This window comes from Lissotriton helveticus, assembly GCF_964261635.1.
Source record: "Lissotriton helveticus chromosome 1_1 unlocalized genomic scaffold, aLisHel1.1 SUPER_1_unloc_6, whole genome shotgun sequence".
Classification (NCBI taxonomy): domain Eukaryota; kingdom Metazoa; phylum Chordata; class Amphibia; order Caudata; family Salamandridae; genus Lissotriton; species Lissotriton helveticus.
Genome location: NW_027611703.1, coordinates 678,385 through 700,752, shown reverse-complemented (window position 1 = coordinate 700,752; position 22,368 = coordinate 678,385). Strand labels below are relative to the sequence as shown.

At 46.0% G+C, this 22,368-nt stretch overlaps 1 protein-coding gene across 1 annotated transcript in view; it reads left to right on the top strand.

Moving 5' to 3' along the window:
* The first annotated feature begins 6,848 nt into the window (after window positions 1-6,848).
* LOC144806274 (uncharacterized) overlaps window positions 6,849-22,368 on the top strand; it is a 192,652-nt gene continuing 177,132 nt past the window's right edge. The window contains 2 exon segments of the mRNA XM_078672667.1: window positions 6,849-8,784; window positions 8,786-8,882. Coding sequence (XP_078528793.1) covers window positions 7,649-8,784; window positions 8,786-8,882 — 1,233 coding nt within the window. The 5' untranslated portion in view covers window positions 6,849-7,648.

The following is a 22,368-nucleotide window of genomic DNA, read 5'->3' as shown; positions in this document are numbered from 1 at the left end:
CCTTGGGGAAGTTTACTTGCGAACCATAGAGACTCGAAGAGAGAGATAGAGAGAGAGATAGCTAGAAAGATATTTTCACTGAAATAAGCAAAGGTTACAAGGACGATATGGGTAGGAAATAGCATAAAAAACCCTTTACCGGCAGGGCCATTTTTGTAAATCTTTCATTATTCGTGGTCAAGGCATATGCATGGTAAAGACTTGCGCGGTAACAGTGGTACGTGGTCAAGGCACAAGCATGGTAAAGACTTGTGCGGTAAAGGTGGTATGTGGTCAAGGCACATGCATGTTAAAGACTTGCGCGGTAATGGTGGTGCGTGGTCAAGGCATATGCATGGTAAAGACTTGCGTGGTAACGGTGGTACGTGGTCAAGGCATATGCATGGTAAAGACTTGCGCGGTAATGGTGGTACGTGGTCAAGGCACATGCATGGTAAAGACTTGCGCGGTAAAGGTGGTACGTGGTGAAGGCACATGCATGGTAAAGACTTGCGCGGTAAAGGTGGTATGTGGTCAAGGCACATGCATGGTAAAGACTTGCGCTGTAAAGGTTGTGCGTGGTCAAGGCACATGCATGGTAAAGACTTTCGTGGTAAAGGTGGTGCGTGGTAAAGGCATATGCATGGTAAAGACTTGTGTGGTAAAGGTGTTACGTGGTCAAGGCATATGCTTAGTAAAGACTTGTGTGGTAAAGGTGTTACGTGGTCAAGGCATATGCATAGTAAAGACTTGCGTGATAAAGGTGTTACGTGGTCAAGGCACATGCATGGTAAAGACTTGCGTGGTAATGGTGGTACGTGGTCAAGGCACATGCATGGTAAAGACTTGCGTGATAAAGGTGTTACGTTGTCAAGGCACATGCATGGTAAAGACTTGCGCGGTAAAGGTGGTACGTGGTCAAGGCGCATGCATGGTAAAGACTTGCGTGGTAAAGGTGGTGCGTGGTAAAGGCACATGCATGGTAAAGACTTGCGCAGTAAAGGTGGTACGTGGTCAAGGCGCATGCATGGTAAAGACTTGCGTGGTAAAGGTGGTGCGTGGTAAAGGCACATGCATGGTAAAGACTTGCGTGGTAAAGGTGGTACGTGGTCAAGGCGCATGCATGGTAAAGACTTGCGTGGTAAAGGTGGTGCGTGGTAAAGGCACATGCATGGTAAAGACGTGCACGGTAAAGGTGGTGCGTGGTAAAGGCACATGCATGGTAAAGACTTGTGCGGTAAAGGTGGTATGTGGTCAAAGCACATGCATGGTAAAGACTTGCGCGATATAGGTGGAACGTGGTAAAGGCACATGCACGGTAAAGACTTGCGCGGTAAAGGTGGCACGTGGTAAAGGCATATGCATGGTAAATACTTGTGTGGTAAAGGTGTTACGTGGTCAAGGCACATGCATGGTAAAGACTTGCGTGGTAAAGGTGGTATGTGGTCAAGGCATATGCATGGTAAAGACTTGCGTGGTAAAGGTGTTACGTGGTCAAGGCACATGAATGGTAAAGACTTGCGCGGTAAAGGTGTTACGTGGTCAAGGCACATGCATGGTAAAGATTTGCGTGGTAAAGGTGTTACGTGGTCAAGGCACATGCATGGTAAAGACTTGCGCGGTAAAGGTGGTATGTGGTCAAGGCATATGCATGGTAAAGACTTGCGTGGTAAAGGTGGTACGTGGTCAAGGCACATGCATGGTAAAGACTTGCGTGGTAAAGGTGGTATGTGGTCAAGGCACATGCACGGTAAAGACTTGCGTGGTAAAGGTGGTACGTGGTCAAGTGACATGCATGGTAAAGATTTGCGTGGTAAAGGTGTTACGTGGTAAAGGCACATGCATGGTAAAGACTTGCGTGGTAAAGGTGGTACGTGGTCAAGGCACATGCATGGTAAAGATTTGCGTGGTAAAGGTGGTACGTGGTCAAGGCATATGCATGGTAAAGACTTGTGTGGTAAAGGTGGTATGTGGTCAAGGCACATGCATGGTAAAGACTTGCGCGGTAAAGGTGGTGCGTGGTCAAGGCACATGCATGGTAAAGACTTGCGTGGTAAAGGTGGTACGTGGTCAAGGCACATGCATGGTAAAGACTTGCGCGGTAAAGGTGTTACGTGGTAAAGGCACATGCATGGTAAAGACTTGCGCAGTAAAGGTGGTACGTGGTCAAGGCGCATGCATGGTAAAGACTTGCGCGGTAAAGGTGGTGCGTGGTAAAGGCACATGCATGGTAAAGACTTGCGTGGTAAAGGTGGTATGTGGTCAAGGCATATGTATGGTAAAAACTTGCGTGGTAAAGGTGTTACGTGGTCAAGGCACATGCATGGTAAAGACTTGAGTGGTAAAGGTGGTACGTGGTCAAGGCACATGCATGGTAAAGACTTGCATGGTAAAGGTGCTACGTCGTCAAGGCACATGCATGGTAAAGACTTGCGCGGTAAAGGTGGTGCGTGGTAAAGGCACATGCATGGTAAAGACTTGCGCGGTAAAGGTGGGTCGTGGTCAAGGCATATGCATGGTAAAGACTTGCGCGGTAAAGGTGGTACGTGGTCAAGGCACATGCATGGTAAAGACTTGCGTGGTAAAGGTGGTGTGTGGTCAAGGCACATGCATGGTAAAGACTTGCGCGGTAAAGGTGGTACGTGGTCAAGGCACATGCATGGTAAAGACTTGCGCGGTAAAGGTGGTGCGTGGTCAAGGCACCTGCATTGGTAAAGACTTGCGTGGTAAAGGTGGTGCGTGGTAAAGGCACATGCATGGTAAAGACTTGCGCGGTAAAGGTGGTATGTGGTCAAGGTACATGCATGGTAAAGACTTGCGCGGTAAAGGTGGTGCGTGGTCAAGGCACATGCATGGTAAAGACTTGCGCGGTAAAGGTGGTGCGAGGTCAAGGCACATGCATGGTAAAGACTAGCGTGGTAAAGGTGTTGCGTGGTCAAGGCACATGCATGGTAAAGACTTGCCTGGTAAAGGTGGTACGTGGTCAAGGCACATGCATGGTAAAGACTTGCACGGTAAAGGTGGTACGTGGTCAAGGCACATGCATGGTAAAGACTTGCGCGGTAAAGGTGGTACGTGGTCAAGCACATGCATGGTAAAGACTTGCATGGTAAAGGTGTTACGTGGTCAAGGCACATGAATGGTAAAGACTTGCGCGGTAAAGGTGTTACGTGGTAAAGGCACATGAATGGTAAAGGCTTGCGTGGTAAAGGTGGTGCGTGGTCAAGGCACATGCATGGTAAAGACTTGCGTGGTAAAGGTGGTATGTGGTCAAAGCACATGCATGGTAAAGACTTGCGCGGTAAAGGTGGTGCGTGGTCAAGGCACATGCATGGTAAAGACTTGCGTGGTAAAGTGGTGCGTGGCCAATGCACATGCATGGTAAAGACTTGCGTGGTAAAGGTGGTACGTGGTCAAGGCATATGCATGGTAAAGACTTGCGTGGTAAAGGCATTTGTTGGAATGTATAACATTATAATTAGTCTATTCCTGCACTATCCCTTGACTTGAAACTAAACCCTGGGCCTTGATAAACTGGACACAGACAGCCCAAAAAAAAAGTGTAAAAGCACATGTAGTGGGAATGTCATGTCACATTGTCATCACATGCCATTTCCCCAGTGCATTGTACCATTTCCCCAGTTGTGTCCGGATAAATGGTGCTATGAACAGTATAGCGCTACTCGCCACCACGTTTAGAGGGTGATCCATTTCTCTTCCTACCCTGGAAGGGGAGTTACTCGAGCATTTTGTTGAAGTGAAACTCTAACTGTTTCCAGTGTCATAAAGAGTCTGATTGGCATCTGTGAATGCTCATTTACTCACAAGTTAGCGGTCATTCACAAACTGACAAGGCGAAGCATGCGAGCGCTACCTTTACTAGTGTGTGATTCTACACATGCAAAACATGTACACCTGGCAGCGATCATCTGACGAGTTTTGTTTTCTAACCTTGTTGAAAGAGCTGCTTAGTCCTCAAAACTCCAACTCTTTGAGCATAAATAAGATACGCTGTCAACAACTCTTCTGGGGACACAGACAAGCTCACTGACACCAAGAGAGAAACAGTAATAACGCTTATTCACCGGCCCTGGAAAACCCCCTAGTCCTGCTCATCATACAGACCCATCTCCCTCCTAAACGCTCATGCTAAACTATTCACAGGCATTCTGGCACACAACTTAGTCAGTTCATAATGGCCTTATGATTGCAAGCCTCAGCAGTGGTGAGATAATACTGTGCCGTTAATGCAATGGATGCTTTCCAACACTGAGAAGACACTGGACACAATGTCCGCCAAGGGCCCGATTTATATTTAGGTGGATGGTTTATTCTGTCATAAATGTGGCAGGTGTCCCGTCCACCCTATTAAAAGTGCATTATATCCTGTGTCAGTTGCAATAAAGCAGACGGGTTCTGTCATGTTTGAGGCAATAACCTCTCCAATAAACTCAGAATCAGGCCCCATGTCTGCAGCAAGTGATGAAGAAGGAGCAAGAGCCAGCATTATAGGAAGAGGGCCTAGGAGCAGATATAGTCCCAGAGGCACTGAATCACCTACCAGTTCACTTCCTCTGTTTATACCTCATTTGTACCTACCTTTGCGCCTGCTCTGTTTGTACCTCATAGGTACCTATGTGTGCACCTCATCTGTTTATACCTCACAAGCACTCACCTGTGCACCTTCTCTGTTTATAGCTCATAGGCCCCTTCCTGTGCACCTCCTCGGTTTGTATCTCCCAGGTGAGCTTCTGAAATGAAGCTTGTGAGCACCGTACTGCCAACCACGGCCTCTTCTCTATCAGGCCATTATCTGCTTCGGCTGTGTGCATGCTTCAAGTGTGTCCCCTGCCTCAGCTAACAATGAACCCTGTAGAGTGAGTACACAGACCGAGGGGAGTAGGGCGCTGAAGGACATGGAATGAGGTAAACCTGGATAAAAGAAATATGAGATGGGAGAAATGAGACTTCACCTGTGGACAGCAGACACCTCCTCTCGCTCTACCAAAGCCCTGTTGAGTCACAAAGCATTGTGGCCTTCAGACAGACAACAATGAGTCAAATATCTTGTAAAACTAGAAAAGGGAAAACAATTATTAATATGCACACATCTGTTGGATGTTTGATATTTCAGATAAATTATTGGTTGTGATGGATTCTCTATACATAACTGATATCATTAAATAATAAATGTCATGAATTAATGTTTGTTTGCCATATCTGTGTGCGCAATATAAAGGCGGGCCATTGAAATCAGCCCCTCATTCTGTTTCACAGAAAACCCTGGAAGGATCTGCTGATTGAAATACAACAGGATCTTAACTTTACCTACTTTAGGAAGAACTAAAGAATTACTTTTTAAGTTGTCTTTCAGGGCAGAATCAGTCAATAGTTCAAGGGAGATGGATATATATTACGCTGATAGAAAATCCACCTCAACTCGGGATAATGCTCCAGTCTTACAGGTTATAAGGATCCAGAAATGATTGAGCCAGGAGGGCTGTAAAATGTGTTGAAGGTGACTTAGGGCCTTATTACGAGTGTGGCGGTCTTCCAATGGGACTACCACAGCGGAGGTACCAGGCAGACTGCCAAGCCCATTGAGAGCCCGCCGCCGGATTATGACCTAAATCCAGGGTGGGTGGGCGGTGCAGCAGCGGTCTCGCGGCGGCTGTATTAGGCTCATTGGAGAGCCTAAACAGCATATAACCAACTTAAGAGTGCCTGCGGCACATTCCTGCACCATGTCATGCATGCCACACTGTGCAGGAACAAGGGTGCAATTCCATGGGGTGGCACAACATGTGCCCCCCGCATGCAACCCCAGGAGCAGAATCGGCCGGGGCCCTGTGAGGGCCTCCTTACCTGCATGTCCTTTATCCTTTTCATGGTGGGGTCCCCGCCAGGAAAGGGCAGCGGATATGCAGACCGTAATATGCTCGGCGATGTCGGCATTGGCACTGCCAACATATTCAGGGTGTTTGCAGACTGCCTCCACAGCGGGATCCTTGATCCTGGCGGGGGGGCGGTCCCACCACCACAATTATAATACGCCGATCAGTCTGCCAGGATGGTGGGATTTGGACCGCAACCCTGAGTACGGCGATCATTAGGGCCGTCGCACTCATAGAAAGACTCTTAATGAGCTGCAAGGTAAAGGCAGGAGTTGGCATTTGAGCTGATCCAGTGTGAACAGGAAAGCATTGTGGAAAAAGGTGTCTGGAGTTACCTCTGTCATATATACTTCCTAAAGAGCTACCTTTGTTATACACTTTCTGAAGAGCTACCTTTGTTATACACTTCCAAAAGAGTTACCTTGGTTAAATACTTCCTGAAGAGTTACCTTTGTTATACACTTCCTGAAGAGTTACCTTGGTTAAATACTTCCTGAAGAGTTACCTTGGTTAAATACTTCCTGAAGAGTTACCCTTGTTATACACTTCCTGAAGAGTTACCTTTGTTATACACTTCCTGAAGGGCTACCTTTGGTAGATACTTCCTGAAACTGAATTAACGGTAGCGCTTCCTGATTCCTCTCTTTTTCCACAATCTGTTCTGGTTAATTGAAATCTTGTCCATGTGTATCTACCCAAAACTGTACCTGTAGCACATGAGTGCTCTGTAGCTGTCCTTTTGTTAGTAATTTACTCTGGAACATTGGTAAATCACTGCCTTTTCAGAAGTAAATAAGATGTGACATGTTCAACCGCAGTTTTAATGAAATATCCATGTATGGTAACATGTTCCTTACTAAATTTCAAATATGGTAGAAAAGAGATGTCTTATCCAGCTGGTTAAATATTGTGTATTCACATTGTATTACATTTGCATTTAGTAATATTAAATTTCTTTACTTCCAACAGAAAATAAGCCTTAAATGCACGGATTGATTATGAATAATGAAGATAACACATAAAACCTGCAAAAATTATCAAAAATAAGGAGCTCCAAAAACATCAGTGAAATCAGAGGCAGAGGACAGATCCAGGAAGAAGCAGTCAAAGGCAATTCAGTGAGTGTCCGAGTCTGAGATCTGCACCTCGACACCCCAAGACGAAGAAATGACCTCAACAAAATTAAGGCAACAAAACTGACAAACCACCTGCTGTATAAACAAGCGTCCAACACCAGCTTTGATCATGAGGCCGGTATGAGAGTTGGAGGAAGGTCTCGTGTCTATTTGGGATCCATAGCTTGGAACAAACTCCCTCTTCAGCTTTGAGCTGTTAGTAACATGATAATGTTTAAAAAAAGGTTGACAACTTGGCTTTTTGTCCATGTTGAAAACAAACAGATTTGCTTTCTTTTCTGACCTGTGCTTTGCCCCGGGACACTCTTTGGAGTAGCTGTACACATTACAAGTCGCTTCATTATCATGATATTGCTAGAGCAGTGCTTCGCTATCTAAACTGGCAACAGATCACCATTCAGTGCTCTCAGTGTATTGCAAACACTTTCTAGCCAAACCGCAGGCACCAGGGAAAAGCACAATGAAGTGGAGCCTAACAACTAAGGCTAAAGGAAAGCGGAGTTCTGCTCTCTGAAGTACAGAGTATTGTCCCAATTTGCACCTACCGGAAGGAAGATTAAGCTTTACCCGCAAGCATGCAAAGCCCTTATCCAATCTAAAGATGCAATCACCCACAAGGAAGTCTTACTGATATTATGAATGTGGCAGGTATTTAGTGACTCTTGTATATTATTGTTAAATCGGAAATCAAGCGTCCAAAATAAATCAAGTGGTTTATTAACTATGCTGACCCTTCAGGAAACACGGTCAGGAGAAAAATTGTGCAATTGCACTGAATATGTCAAGAACTTTAGCCAATTAGAAACCATAAAAGAGCATCAGCGAATACAAACATGGGAAAAACCATACCATTGCACTGAATGTGTGAAGAGCTTCAGTCAGTTAACAGACCTCCGAAGACATCAGCGAACACACACAGGGGAAAAACCATACCATTGCAATGAATGTGTGAAGAGCTTCAGTCAGTTATCACATCTCCAAAGACATCAGCGAATACACACAGGGGAAAAACCATACCATTGCAATGAATGTGTAAAGAGCTTTAGTCAGATATCAAACCTCCACACACATCAGAGAATCCACACAGGGGAAAAATCCTACCGTTGCAAGGAATGTGTGCAGAGCTTCAGTCTGTTAGCACATCTCCAAACACATCAGCGAATACACACAGGGGAAAAACCATACCATTGCAGTGAATGTGTGAAGAGCTTCAATCAGATTTCACAGCTACACACACATCAGAGAATACACACAGGGGAAAAACCATACCAGTGCAGTGAATGTGTGAAGAGCTTCCGTCAGTTAGCAGACCTCCAAACACATCAGAGAACACACACAGGGGAAAAACCATACCAGTGCAGTGAATGTGTGAAGAGCTTCAGTCACATTACATATCTCCGCACACATCAGAGAATACACACAGGGGAAAAACCATACCAGTGCAGTGAATGTGTGAAGAGCTTCAGTCACATTACAAATCTCCACACACATCAGAGAATACACACAGGGGAAAAACCATACCAGTGCAGTGAATGTGTGAAGAGCTTCAGTCAAATGACACACCTCCACACACATCAGAGAATACACACAGGGGAAAAACCATACCAGTGCAGTGAATGTGTAAAGAGCTTCAGTCGGTTAACAAGCCTCCGGAGACATCAGCGAATACACACTGGGGAAAAACCTTACCATTGCAGTGAATGTGGAAGTAGTTTTACTTACTCTTCAATATTAAGAAATCATCAGCGAGCTCACAAAGGGGAAAAGAATCTTTTAAATCCTAAGCAAGCATCAGCGAACACACGCAGAAGAAAAGCCATTCAAGCGCAGTGAATGTGTGAAGAAATGTAGTCAATTATCAAGCCTATGTAGACATCAGCTTACACACACTCTGTAAATACCATACAACTGTAGTGAGTGTAGAAGTACCTTTAGGAAATCTTTTGCATTAAGGATTCATCCATTAATGCTCACAGAGAAAAATCCTTTCAGGTGCAGTGAATGTGTGAATATCTTCTGTCAGTTACTAAACCCACAAATACATCAACTAACACACACAGAGTAAAAATGGGCATTGCAATGAATGTCAGAAGTGATTTTGTTAATTGCAAACACACCTGGGGTAAACCTTACAAGTGTACTAAAAGTGTGAAAAGCGTTTATCAATTTCTAATCCTACATAGACTCAGCAAACACACACCTTCATTTAACTCACTTAGAAATAATCCTAGAGATGCAGTGAATTCAAAAAGAACTTAAGAACATTAACAATAATATTGACTCATCTGAGGACATAGACAGGAGCAGAACAGTGCCGTTATTGTGAGATGAAGGAATTACAGGAACAAGTATATAATTATGTGGGTTATTCAAATACCAGATGAATGAAGACTCGACTAGAAGAAATGAAGAAAACCAAAGATGTGTAGAATATTAAAAGTGTCTGTTCCCAGTGATTGTTCACTTCGGTACACATAGAAAAAACAACGTGATATAACAGGAAATCCACTCGGAGACTAGCTCAATGTGGAATGAAAGAAAAGAAACACTGGTGGCTTTTATTTGGCGATGAAGAGTTACAAAGAAAAACATCCAAGTGTTCCTGTTCATGCTACCTGTAAAAGTGTAGGGATGAATATGATTCTGCCTGCACACATTGCTATATTAGCATAAGTGAGTTAGTTGCGAAAACGCCATTTTGCTGCTTTTGCACATGACACTACATGTCTCTGTTTTTACAAAGACAAACTGCTTGCTTTTCCTTCACATGAGAATGATCTGTTTTTCACATCTCTAGACTCACACTGCGACCTCAAGTCTGCACAAAGTGTTCAAGGTTTAAATAACAATGTATGCTGTTGATGCAGGTTGATCGGCCCACGCTCTAGACACAACACGAACACAGCTTCTCATTTCTGAAACTCAGGTGCTTTTAATATTGCATTGCATGCATGAGACTGGCACTTGGAAAAAAACTTTCAATCAACAAAGAACTGTGCTGAGCTGGGATGTGATTCACTTCACCTGACTTTGGAGGTATGCGGTCCCCGTTTTAACCTAGAGATCCTCTATTATTATAATACCTAGCAAGGGGAGGGTAGTACACAAGGCGCTATAGACCTGGTTCCACTATCATTATAATATGATTTCTCCCTTTGTATTTTATGGAATTGTAACAATGATGATTGTATTGATTTTTTGCATATTTTTACTTATGTTAGCAAAGATACTGCATCTTAGAGCACGTAGTTGAAATAAACATTTTAAACTATACCTTGTCTCTGATTACTCACATTGTGGACATTTATGAGAATAAAAATGAAAGAGTGTTCTTGATTCCCACTATTCCTGAGAGGTCCCAAAGTCACTTGTTCTGGGTTGTCTAATCATTGGTAGCTTTGCTGTAGTACGGAGAATGAATGAGACACTGATGCTAGTTGGATAGGGGTTCTGGGCACTGAGGTGGGTTTTTGGTACACCACAATACACTGAGGTCCTGGTTTCCTGCGCATAGTTCTGTGCATGAGCAAAATCCCCGCAACATGGCGCCCAATGTCTTGATTAGTGCTTGTATCTGTCCACAATACCCTCACCACTGTTTCCGGTTAACAGGCGTGACGGATTAACCTACCTATACGAATGTGTTATAGGGTAATTCAAGCTTGAGATTTATAAAAAAGGTTCACGTTTTGAATAACTACCCTTTTTGTGCTGCAATTTATATAAATAGTTTTTCTTCTCTATATGCTTATGTGTGATATTGATATAGCTCAGCATAGTCAGGCAGCTCTCCGGCATCATCTGACGCAGTTTGGGTACCAGACGATGGTATGTCTGTTATCTTTGTGGTGAGTGCTGATTCGGCGTTCCCCTTTGAGCTTTTCTACTCTTGGGTCACGTTTCCTGCAATAAATGATCACACAGCGATTCCTATGAACTATACTCCATATAGGACACAAGAGATTCCAATTTCGGCATGGCAGCATCGTGTTTTGTTTAATGGCACCCTCCCCCACTCCATAACGCCGGTTCGGTTAGGTCCCTTGTCAATTCCTGGGGCCACTTTGCCAGTCTTAGCCGGGTTCACACCATATCCACGTTATCTCAATGCCCCGATTGACGACTTGTGTCAACTTTATACCTCTTTTGTTGGGGTACATAGGGCTTTAGTTCATTATGTTTCTTGCAGCGCAACAAGTTGGACCGGCCGGGATGCCAAATAGTCCCGTCATGGTTAATTAGGTTAATTCGGTAATGGGAAAGCACCTCCAAACTAAGTACGAAATGCCTTATTGGCTTGCTGAGAAATTTGACCAACTGGAAGCAGTGTTTCCTAATACCACTCCTGTGGAAAAACACAGGATTCTCACAATTAGCTTGCAGAAAGACTTATTGCCAGAGGTAACAGATTGTGAGAATTGGGGTAAAGTATTTACAGCAGTATATGCAAAGTGTTTCGGCATGCCGTCTATGACTGTCTTGCCCTCTGTGATCAAGCGTGTTCAGGATGAGCACAGTCCGGAGGCGGCTGTCAAGTTGAGAATGAGGCTCTTTGGAGTGTTTGATGTAGTTGCTGATCTCATCTTTCGTAATGTAAAGGGAGATGCAGTTAACTTTCAGGTGTTGAATGCTTTGCGCCTTGTCCCAGACGTCGTCAAACCCCGAGCGTTACCGAGAATTATTGCGGAGGCTTATAAGACCATTGGTCGCAATAGTTTGGATGTTAAGCCTTTTGCTAAAACGGCAACTCAACCGCAGACTCAGATGGCAAAGTCTACTAAAGACGACCATCCAAATTTTCCAAAACAGAATTGGAAGAATAAAAAACAGAGGAAGCAGCAATAGAAACAGGGATCACGTCCGGCGTCGCCGATACCAGTGTCTACTGAGCGTACTTATGATTTGTGCGACCACACAAGAATTAGGTCTCCTGATAGATTTCAGGTACCTGAGCAACGTTCTCGTCGTTCTTCAGAGGAAACATCGGGCACGCAAGCCGGTGGCGGAGAACACGGCAGGGGTCGGGGTGTCCCAGAAGGACGTGAGCGGCCCCGCCCCTCTGATGGTAAAGGCAAGCAGGACAACTTGCCACGTTAACGCCTTCATTTTCAGAAAAAGAAAGTTGCTGCATTAACCGTAAGGTATGCCACGGCGAGTGAGAACATAGCTTCGGAACCTGACATGGACATTAATGCTGCTCGACAGCGCAGCGGAGGTTACAATAGTGCGGCAAGCACTGCGGCCATATCTGAAGGCGACAGCAACTGATACTTTTATCAATCAATCAGAGTACTTGTAAAGCGCTCTACTTACCCGTGAGGGTGTCATGGGTTCTTATGCCATTGCAAGTTAATCCCTTTAATTATGCATGTTCTCGTATTGTGTGACAAGTACTGTTTATTGTGTGGCAAGTACTGCTAGTGATTCATTTGTAGCTAGCAATGTTTGTTGGTACATTTTCTTGCAGCTTGCAATGATTGTTACTGTTCAAGTTATATGCACGTGTAGAACTGAATACAAGAGCCTTTTCACTCTCACGTTTTGAACGGTTTCCTGAATACACGTGAGCAGGTGAAGGAACGCCCAAGCAAAGACTATAAATACCCTGCCCTCGCTCACAGTGATGCTTCGCTTCGTGCAACAGCATCACCGTGAGTGTTCCTGTTTGGCATCTGAGACCCGTCTGATTCAGTCCCTTTCTTTTGGTTCCGCTTCCCTCCCGTCTGGAATTCCTCCCGCTAGCTTCTGTTCCCGATTCCCTTAGAAAACCTCAGTTCCCGTATTCCCTTTAAAAACTTACCTTCCCCTTTTGTGATTCCTTCGTCGTCCTCCGATCTCCGAAAGGCACTGGAGGTTTCAGTTCCCTCGATCTTCAGTTCCGGTTGAGCCTTCTCTCGTCGATCTGATTTCCTGTGTAAAGAAGTAAGAGATCTGGTTACCAAGCAACTCAGGATCAAAAGACAAGCAATGGTAAAGACAAGCTTCTTATTTGTAAAAGACCTGAGAGCTGGAAAATCATTTTCTTGATAGTAAAACGGATTTTTGGAACTTGGCATATATTTAAAGCAAGTTTATTTTCAATTGTCATTTCTTATGAACATAGTTGATGGACAAATCAATATAGAAAATTGTTATTGACATTTCATCAGAGACAATAACTGTTTTATAAAAAAAAACCTAAACAGTGTTTTGAAGATTCTTTAAGTCATTTGTATTCAATGTATAATTTGGCATAGGAGAATTCATATGCAGGACAGAATTCGTATACAGGACAGATGTTAAACTTCCTAAAAGGAGGATATTGTTGTTGTTTATTTTTTTGTCTTTTATTCTCAGAATCCCTTTTAAGGAAAGCAGCACACACTTGTCAGGTAGGCCACGTTTGGTGTGAAATTGAATACTAAATCAAACACCAACCATTAACCAATGATTGCTGATATCTTGGTGCATTGTGTTGATTATTCATTTTATTTGCGTATTGACCTTTAAGGCATTAACCCAGAAGTATTGAAACCTTCACAGATATAGGTATGTAATAGTAATTTTAGCATTATTTCAAAAGAAAAGCAAAGTGTTATTTTGAGACTTGAAGGATCGTTGTTATTTTGTGAAGATACGAATGAACCTGAAGTCTTGAACACTTCAAAGAGAAACCGAGCTGCCATCTCAGGAAGAGATCCAGTGTTGTTTGTCTTGTTTCTCTATCCACTTCCCCTTTCCCTTGTGGATTACACAGTTGTGCAAGTGATTAACTCCTTGATGACTGATTAGTTCATAGGGGGGTTGGGAGCGTGCATCTCCAAGAAGGAAACAACAGGAACCTCGTGTGTGAACGCTTGACAGAGGGTCTCAAGGCACTTGGTGAGGGGGGTACTGCTACTGCTCGAAGAGCCAGGTCTTGAGGAGTCTTCTGAAGACGAGTAGGTCTTGGGTCTGCCCTATGTGGGTAGGGAGGGTGTTCCAGGTCTTGGCGGCGAGGTAGGAAAAGGATCTGCTGCCATAGGTCATACGTTGGATGCGGGGGACAGCAGCGAGAGCGAGGCTGGCGGAGCGGAGCTAGTGGGTGGGGGTTGGAAGCTGAGTCTGCTGTTCAAGTAGGCTGGTCTGGCGTTGTGGAGTGCTTTGTGTGCGTGGGTGAGGAGCTTGAAGGTGATCCTCTTGTCAACGGGGAGCCAGTGTACGTCTCTCAGGTGGGGGGTGATGTGGCTGCGGCAGGGACGTTGACGATCAGTCAGGTGGAGGCGTTTTGGATGCGTTGTAGTCGTCGTAGGTGTTTGGCTGGGATTCCTGCGTAGAGTGCGATGCCGTAGTCCAGTCTTGTGCTGATGAGGGTCTGTGTCACCGTTCTTCTTGTTTTGGTCAGGATCCACTTGTATATCCTGCGGAGCATGCAGAGGGTGTTGTAGCAGGAGGAGGAGACAGCGTTGACCTGCTTTGACATGGAGAGGTTGGAGTTGAGGATGAATCCTAGGTTGCGTGCATGGTCAGTGGGTGTTGGTGCTGTTCCCAGTGTGGTCGACCACCAGGAGTCATCCCAGCCTAAGGGGGTGGGTCCTAGGATGAGAACCTCCATCTTGTCCGAGTTCAGCTTCAGATGGCTGCTCCTCATCCAGTCGGCGACGGCCTTCATTCCCTCGTGGAGGTTGGTTTTGGCGGGGTGTGCGTCCTTGGTGAGAGAGAGGATGAGCTGGGTGTCGTTGTGGCGTAGGAGATGATGTTGAGGTTGTGATGGCGGGCCACTTGTGTGAGGGGGGCCATGTAGACATTGAACAGCATCGGGCTGAGAGATGAGCACTGGGGGACGCTACAGATGATGTCGGTGGCTTCAGATCGGAAGGGTGGGACTCGGACGCTCTGGGTTCTGCCAGAGAGGAAGGACGTGGTCCAGTCAAGGGCCTTTTCTTGGATTCCGGCTTCTAGGGTGCGTGTCTTTAGAGTCCGATGGCAGACCGTGTCGAAGGCAGCTGACAGGTCCAGGAGGATGAGGGCTGATGTTTCGCCATTGTCTAGTTGGCGCCTGATGTCATCTGTGGCGGCGATGAGGGCTGTCTCGTGCTGTGGTTTCGTCTGAATCCGGACTGGGATGGGTCCAAGATGTTGTTGTCTTCCAGGTGGTGGGTCAGTTGCATGTTGACGATTTTCTCGATGACCTATGCCAGGAACGGGAGCAGTGAGATGGACTGGAAGTTCTTGAGGTCCTTGGGGTCCGCCTTGGGCTTCTTGAGGAGGGCGTTGATTTTGGCGTGCTTCCAGCTTTCCGGGAATGTCGCTGTTTCGAAGGAGATATTGATGACCTTCAGTAGTTGGGGTGTGATGGCTGCGTCTGCTTTGTTGAATACGTGGTGTGGGCACGGGTCTGACAGAGATCCTGAGTGGATGGAGTTCATGGCCTTGCTTGTCTCGATGTCGTTGACGTTGGACCAGGAGGTCAGGCGGTTGAAACTAGTAGTTTTCACAGGGGAGGTGGAGTCTGGCATAGTCAGCGTGGTTGTGGTGTTGAAGCTGTCGTGGATGTCAGCGATCTTGCGGTGGAAGAAGATGGCTAGTGAGTCGCACAGTTCTTGTGAGGGCGGGATGTCGTTGGCGTTGGCGCTGGGGTTGGAGAGTTCCTTTGTGATGCTGAAGAGCTCCTTGCTGTCGTGTGCGTTGTTATCCAAGCGGTCTTTGAAGGAGGATCTCTTGGCTAATCTGATGAGGTGGTGATGTCTGCGGGTGGCGTCCTTGTGGGCTGCGTGGCTGTCCGGTGTGTGTTCATGGAGCCATATCTTCTCCAGTTTCCGGCATGCGCGTTTGGAGGTATGGAGCTTGACGGTGAACCAGGTGGCTCTCTTGGTAGTGTGGCTGTTGGAGGGTTTCTTGAGCGGGGCGAGGGAGTTGGCGCAGTCGTCGATCCACTGTCTGAGGTTGCTGGCTTCGCCGTCTGGGTTGGTGTGGACGGCGGGTGGGTTCTGGGCGAGGGTGGTGATCAGCTGGTCATAGGTGACTTTGCTCTAGCAGCGACGAGGCAGCTGTTGGGTGCGGTGGTGCGTGGTTGGTTTCTTGAAGGTGAAATGGATGCAGCGGTGGTCGGTCCAGTGGAGTTCGGTGGTGTGGTCGAAGTCGACGTGGGTGCCTGTGGAGAAGACAGGGTCCGGCGTGTGGCCGGCTGCATGGGTGGGTGCGGTGACAAGTTGTCTGAGGCCAAGGTTGGCGAGGTTGTCGATCAGGGTGACGGAGTTGGCGTCGTTGTCACAGTGGAAACTACTGACACTAGGTGGCTCCCCCTGACAGACTATATGATATAGTTCTTTTAATAGAAGGAGACATCCAACGTGTAATAAAAGGGATTTTTTGGGAACATTTGACCTCTACATATGACATTCTATTAACTGAGGCAGACTGGCCCCTGCTTTTCGTTTTGGCCGCTCCAAGAGGGGATGAGATGACCCACCCTAGTTTTCTGCACACCGTGCCCAAGGAGCAGTCAACAGAACTTTGCAGAAGAGTGGGCTCTGGTGCTTGCACCTGTGTTGTACCTTAGTCAAGTCGGGTGGGATAAACTTTCTCCCAGACACGATATTCCATTGCAGTCTATGCCACAGTCACAACCCCAATATCCCATGCGGCGAGAGGCTAAAGCTCCTGATGCGGAAATCCTTGAACAATTAGAATATGAAGGTTTGATTGAGACATGTGTGTCACCCATGAATAATCCTTGCTTCACTGTTACCAAACCTGATGGGTCGTACTGCCTGGTTTTGGATTATTGACATTTAAATTCACATTGTCGTACATGTGCGGTACAGAGCACCCACAGTTCAGCTCTCGTTGACAGTCTGGTGCGAAAAAGATTTAAGACCACACTAGACATATCGAATGGCTTTTTTAGTCATAACCTGTCCTCTGTTAGTAGTCAATGGACAGCGTTCACTTGTGGCGGCAAACAAAAACAATTTAAAAGATTGGCTATGGGCTATACAAACAGCCCAGGCGTCTTTGCCGCAGGTGTCGTCTCTTTGTTAGATGGCATTGTTCCTGATGCGTACTCGTACATTGATGATATTTATCTCATGGATGACAAATTAGGGCCGCATCTGTGTTGCAATGACCACATCATAGTTATGTTTGCGGGCTTTGGTTATAAATGTAACTTTGCAAAGTCACACATTGCGGAGTACATAGTGTTGTTCCTGGGCTATGAGCTCAACAATGAAGTTAGAAGTCTGGCACCTCACTTCCTAGAGAAATGCGCATGTTTACGGTCTCCTGCAACTCTGAAAAAACTACAATCCTTGCAGGGATTTTTGAATTTCGGGCGTATTTATACTCCCGATTATGCCCAGCGTATCAAACCGATATATGCTTTGATACAACCAACTTTTACCAAGTCATGTTGGCTGCCTGAACATTCAGCTATTCTGCCATTTTTGCAATCTGATCTTCTTGAATCTAAGTACTTATTGACTCATGATAACCACACTAACCTACTAACCTGGTAATAAGAATTGTGCCTGGTGCCGTGGGTTTCACGTACTTGACGTTTAATGAAGGAGACACAATTCCTATCGCTTACAAGTCACACTTGTACACTTCGGCTGAAAAGCGATTTTCTTCTGTCGGGAAAGTTTTGACAGCTGTACAGATGGCGATTCTAAAAGAGAGAGCGCTGTCACAAGGAAAACGCATGTTGGTTGTTACACCTTATCCTGCATCTGAAGCAGTGATGAAAGCCAGTGTACCAAATTCGAAAGTTATATATCCTAATTGGATACAATGGGCAACTTCGTTGACATCTCCGGATGTCACATTTATCTTTGACCCCTCATTGCAAACTCAGGAGTTCTTACAGTATGAGTTTGTTCATCCTGCTCCTCTGTCCATGCGCACACTTGAGGATTACCATTGTATCATTTAGTCTGACGGTTCAGCGCAACCGGCGATAGGATCTAAGTATTCTTATTCATTGGCCTGCGCAACCGTGGCTGGTACCATGGTGAATGGAGAATTCAAGTCTGATGTCGTGCACATGCAGACATTAGGTGACTGAGTGAGGGTCAGGAGTGAGTGAGGGCCAGGTCAGAAGTGAGAGTCAGGATTGAGTGAGGGTCAGGAGTGAGTGAGGGCCAGGTCAGGAGTGAGTGAGGGCCAGGTCAGGAGTGAGAGTCAGGATTGAGTGAGGGTCAGGATTGAGTGAGGGTCAGGATTGAGTGAGGGTCAGGAGTGAGTGAGGGCCAGGTCAGGAGTGAGTGAGGGCCAGGTCAGGAGTGAGAGTCAGGATTGAGTGAGGGTCAGGAGTGAGTGAGGGCCAGGTCAGGAGTGAGTGAGGGCCAGGTCAGGAGTGAGAATCAGGATTGAGTGAGGGTCAGGCTTGAGTGAGGGTCAGGAGTGAGTAAGGGCCAGGTCAGGAGTGAGAGTCAGGATTGAGTTTGGGTCAGGAGTGAGTTGCTCACGATTGTCACTTTTGTCTCATGTAATGAAGTGTTTGCTTTTGTAACATGCTGGCGTGTAATCTTCTCCTCATGCTTCAGTTCTGTTCCTATTGTGAAGTGTTGGGTCAGTGAGCCCTGCACACCAGGTCTGCCGGAGTGATAGAGGGGGTCTCGGGGATCTCAGGACGCAGGACTGTGGCTCTCAGCTGCATTCACCGCCTGACACCTCTGCACACGCGCTCTCTGCGTGAACATACTTCAGGCCTCATCTTGTTGCATCAGTCTTGTAAACACTCAGTTGCTAAGACTCATTGGATTGAGTGAGGGTCAGGAGTGAGTGAGGGTCAGGAGTGAGTGAGGGTCAGGAGTGAGTGAGGGCCAAAAGTGAGTGAGGGCCAGGTCACGAGTGAGTGAGGGGGTCTAGGGGCTCGCGGGGGTCTCAGGACACAGGACTGTGGCTCTCAGCTGCATTCACCGCCTGACACCTCTGCACACGCGCTCTCTGTGTGAACATACTTCAGGCCTCATCTTGTTGCATCAGCCTTGTAAACTAAACACTCAGTTGCTGAGACTCATTGGATTGAGTGAGGGTCAGGAGTGAGTGAGGGTCAAGAGTGAGTGAGGGCCAAGAGTGAGTGAGGGCCAGGTCAGGAGTGAGTGAGGGGGTCTCGGGGGTCTCAGGACGCAGGACTGTGACTCTCAGCTGCATTCACCGCCTGACACCTCTGCACACGCGCTCTCTGTGTGAACATACTTCAGGCCTCATCTTGTTGCATCAGTCTCTCTTGTAAACACTCAGTTCCTGAGACTCGTTGGATTATAGTGAACACCTGGTGCAGGTGACTTCTGCCTGTTATTCCCAAGACGTGACTGTGTTACCCTCTGTGGCCCCATAAAACATGAGGACGTTACAAGGAGCCCTGCCTCACCGCACCCGCTGCTACAACAACCATCCTCTCGGCGGCGTAGCTAGGGGGGGCTGTCCGCCCCAGGCGGCACAGTTGAGGGGGGCCGCGCTGCACTCGAGGGCCGTTGGGGTGGCATTTATCATTTATTTGGTGACACTCAGTGACAGTAGTGTCACTGTCCCCAAAAAAATGAAAAATTCCGCCGCAACCAGTGTTGCCAGATTGGGTTATTTTTCCCCCGCACAAATGGGAATAATGTTACGAGAGAAAAACGCATAAATAAAATCAATAAACCGAAGCACGCATGCGCACAGTGAGTGACACTCGCAGAGTGTGCAGCCAGATGGGGAAGCACGAATACACAGGCAGAACCTACCTGCATGAATCGACACCCCTCTGATGTAGGGGGTGTACAAAACGACGGGGTTGGAAATATAGTTAGAACACCGGCCCAGACAAGATTAATCTGCGACCGGAAGTACTGTCTTCGCTCTGCACATGCGCAGTGATGACGCACGGTCATGCGCATGCGCAGTTATGAGACGCGAGCGTGTTCTCGGAGTCGGTGGTTGTTATTTATACAATGGCGCACATTCCTTTCTGAGGCACCGCGCAGTGTGATTAATCTGCGACCGGAAGTAGTGTCTTCGCTCCCCACATGCGCAGTGATGACGCGCGGTCCTGCGCATGCGCAGTTATGAGACGCGACTGTGTTCTTGGAGTCGGTGGTTCCAATCGCGCACATTCCTCTCTTAGGCACCGGCAGTGTTCAGCCTCTTCATTTCTGAGGCCTGCAGCCTGAACTATAACATTTCAATGGATTCAATGTACTTATGAATAGGAATCCAATTCAGCTGCCAAATGTGTGACACTCATGGTGGCACTTTCTGAATTTACAAAAACCATCGAATGAAGTGCATTGGAAGAAAAAATATCAGAAATTTCTATATTTTGAACAATGAGAAGCTCTAAACATATTTTGAAAATGATGGGAAACGACTGAAAAGAAAGGTCACTAACTTACAACCTCTTTGTAATATAACTACATTTATAAACTAATTGCGGCAAAGAAGACACAAGAGAAGGAAGTTTGATGGGGCTGAGAGACACTTGAGAAGGAAGTTTGTCAAGCTAAGCATGTGTCTCACAGACACTTGCTTAGCTTGACAAGACCTCACTCATGGATCAACACTGTGCAGCAGACAAAATTTCGGGCACAAGACACGAAGCGCTCACGCATTCCCGGATACTGTGCCGACCCCTTCATTGAGTCCGAGTCCAGTGTGGTGCGAGACTGTGCTAGAGTGGAGCGTCCTTCATGAGAGTCGGAGATTGCGCACAAAGGCGCTCTCCTCTCATTTTCCGCCTCCTGTCATCCGGCCTCACCTCCCATCAGAACCATCATCCACACAGGTATTTGGGTGTCTCGAGAGAGTCGGAGACTGCGCATAAAGGCGCTCTCCTCTCTAGGCGCCCTACAGCTTCTTTGTCTTAATGATTGGGGAAAGTCTTCTCCTATAACGGATTAAACTCCATCCTTAGGAGTGTACTAGCTGTATGGTGTGCATGGTACTCAAGTACATCCCAGCAGAGTCTTCTAGGTACATCCTGGTTTTGCTTCCTGTAAGTATGAAGGGCATAGGTTTCGCTCTGCTTACTTGTATAGTGTGAGATTGTGGCCCTACTCATTCTGCTCTTGCTTTCTCATACATACAGGGATCCCAGAGGGTGCTCCAAAGAAAGCTACCAACTCCTGTGACGGAACAGGATACCTTTTGTTATTTTATCCCATTCCCTTTTTCCCCTGGGATACTTCTCTACCCATAGTGTGGTACTACATTGTGGTGAGAGTACTGTTTAAGGGACATTGGGAACTACTCTTCACGGCATTGTTCCTGCTGGCCGTACCTAAGGTTAGTGGCGTTTTATTCTTGGCGCTGCTGACACCCCTGACAGGGGGGAAAGTTTGTGGGGGGGTTGTTGTTTTTTTCCAGGCATTGTCTGTACTGCATTTCGGGCACGCGGTGGCTGCGTGGGACGTGGACTACGGCATGATGGGTTATTTCGCCTTACATGGGGCATAAATTCCTGAGTTGGAATGTGAGAGGGCTGGGTACATGCACCAAGAGATATTGGATTCTGTCCTCCGTTCGCAGGCACAAGGTTTCGATAGCGTGCCTCCAGGAAACTCACCTCACGGATGATGGGGCTCAAAAACTGGGGAGAAAATGACGGGGACAGGTTTTCCACTCTTCCTTTTCTACATATGCCAGGGGGGTCCTAGTGTGGGTAGCCCCGGAGTCAAGTAGTAAGTAAGTAAGTATTTATTTGTTGATTAATTAAAATCATTACAATTAAGAAAAGATAAAAACAACCAAATAAAACAAGCATATACAGTGGTAGTTAACCATTCCATCAAGATATTCATACATTACGCAAATAATTAAAATACATTGGACTTACTAAAATGCTTTATAATTGCCCCAAAAACTATTATAGCAGCATTTACATAAAATGACTTGTGTTGGCAGATACCGATATTAGCTGTAATTCATATAAGAACAATAATAAAATACAACATTATTACATTACACAACAATTAAAATACATAAGACTTACTAAAAGTGCCTTATAAATACTCCAAGAACTAATATAGCAGCATTTACATAAAGTGACTTTTGTTAGCAGTTTCAATTGGATATGCAAAATTTGACTATATTCCATATGCAAGCAATACGAAGAAGTGCAATATGCATGACTATATTAAAATATACTCCTAGTCCATTAAGCTAAATTAACACTTTGCATCCAATGATCCTTAAATTATGTTCCTTTACATATTTTATATCGCAATACAGTTATTTATCCGTTCTACTCCCTTGAGTTTCTTCTCTGCAATAATAATAAACTTAACAAAAAGATAAGTAAGTTTAATATTCTCTCCACTCAAACAGGTAATAATTGCTTGTCTACATGTTCTAATTCCTAATTCATTAAAGATCGATTTTAAGATGGATTTCCGAGCGTCTGCCAATGCTAGGCA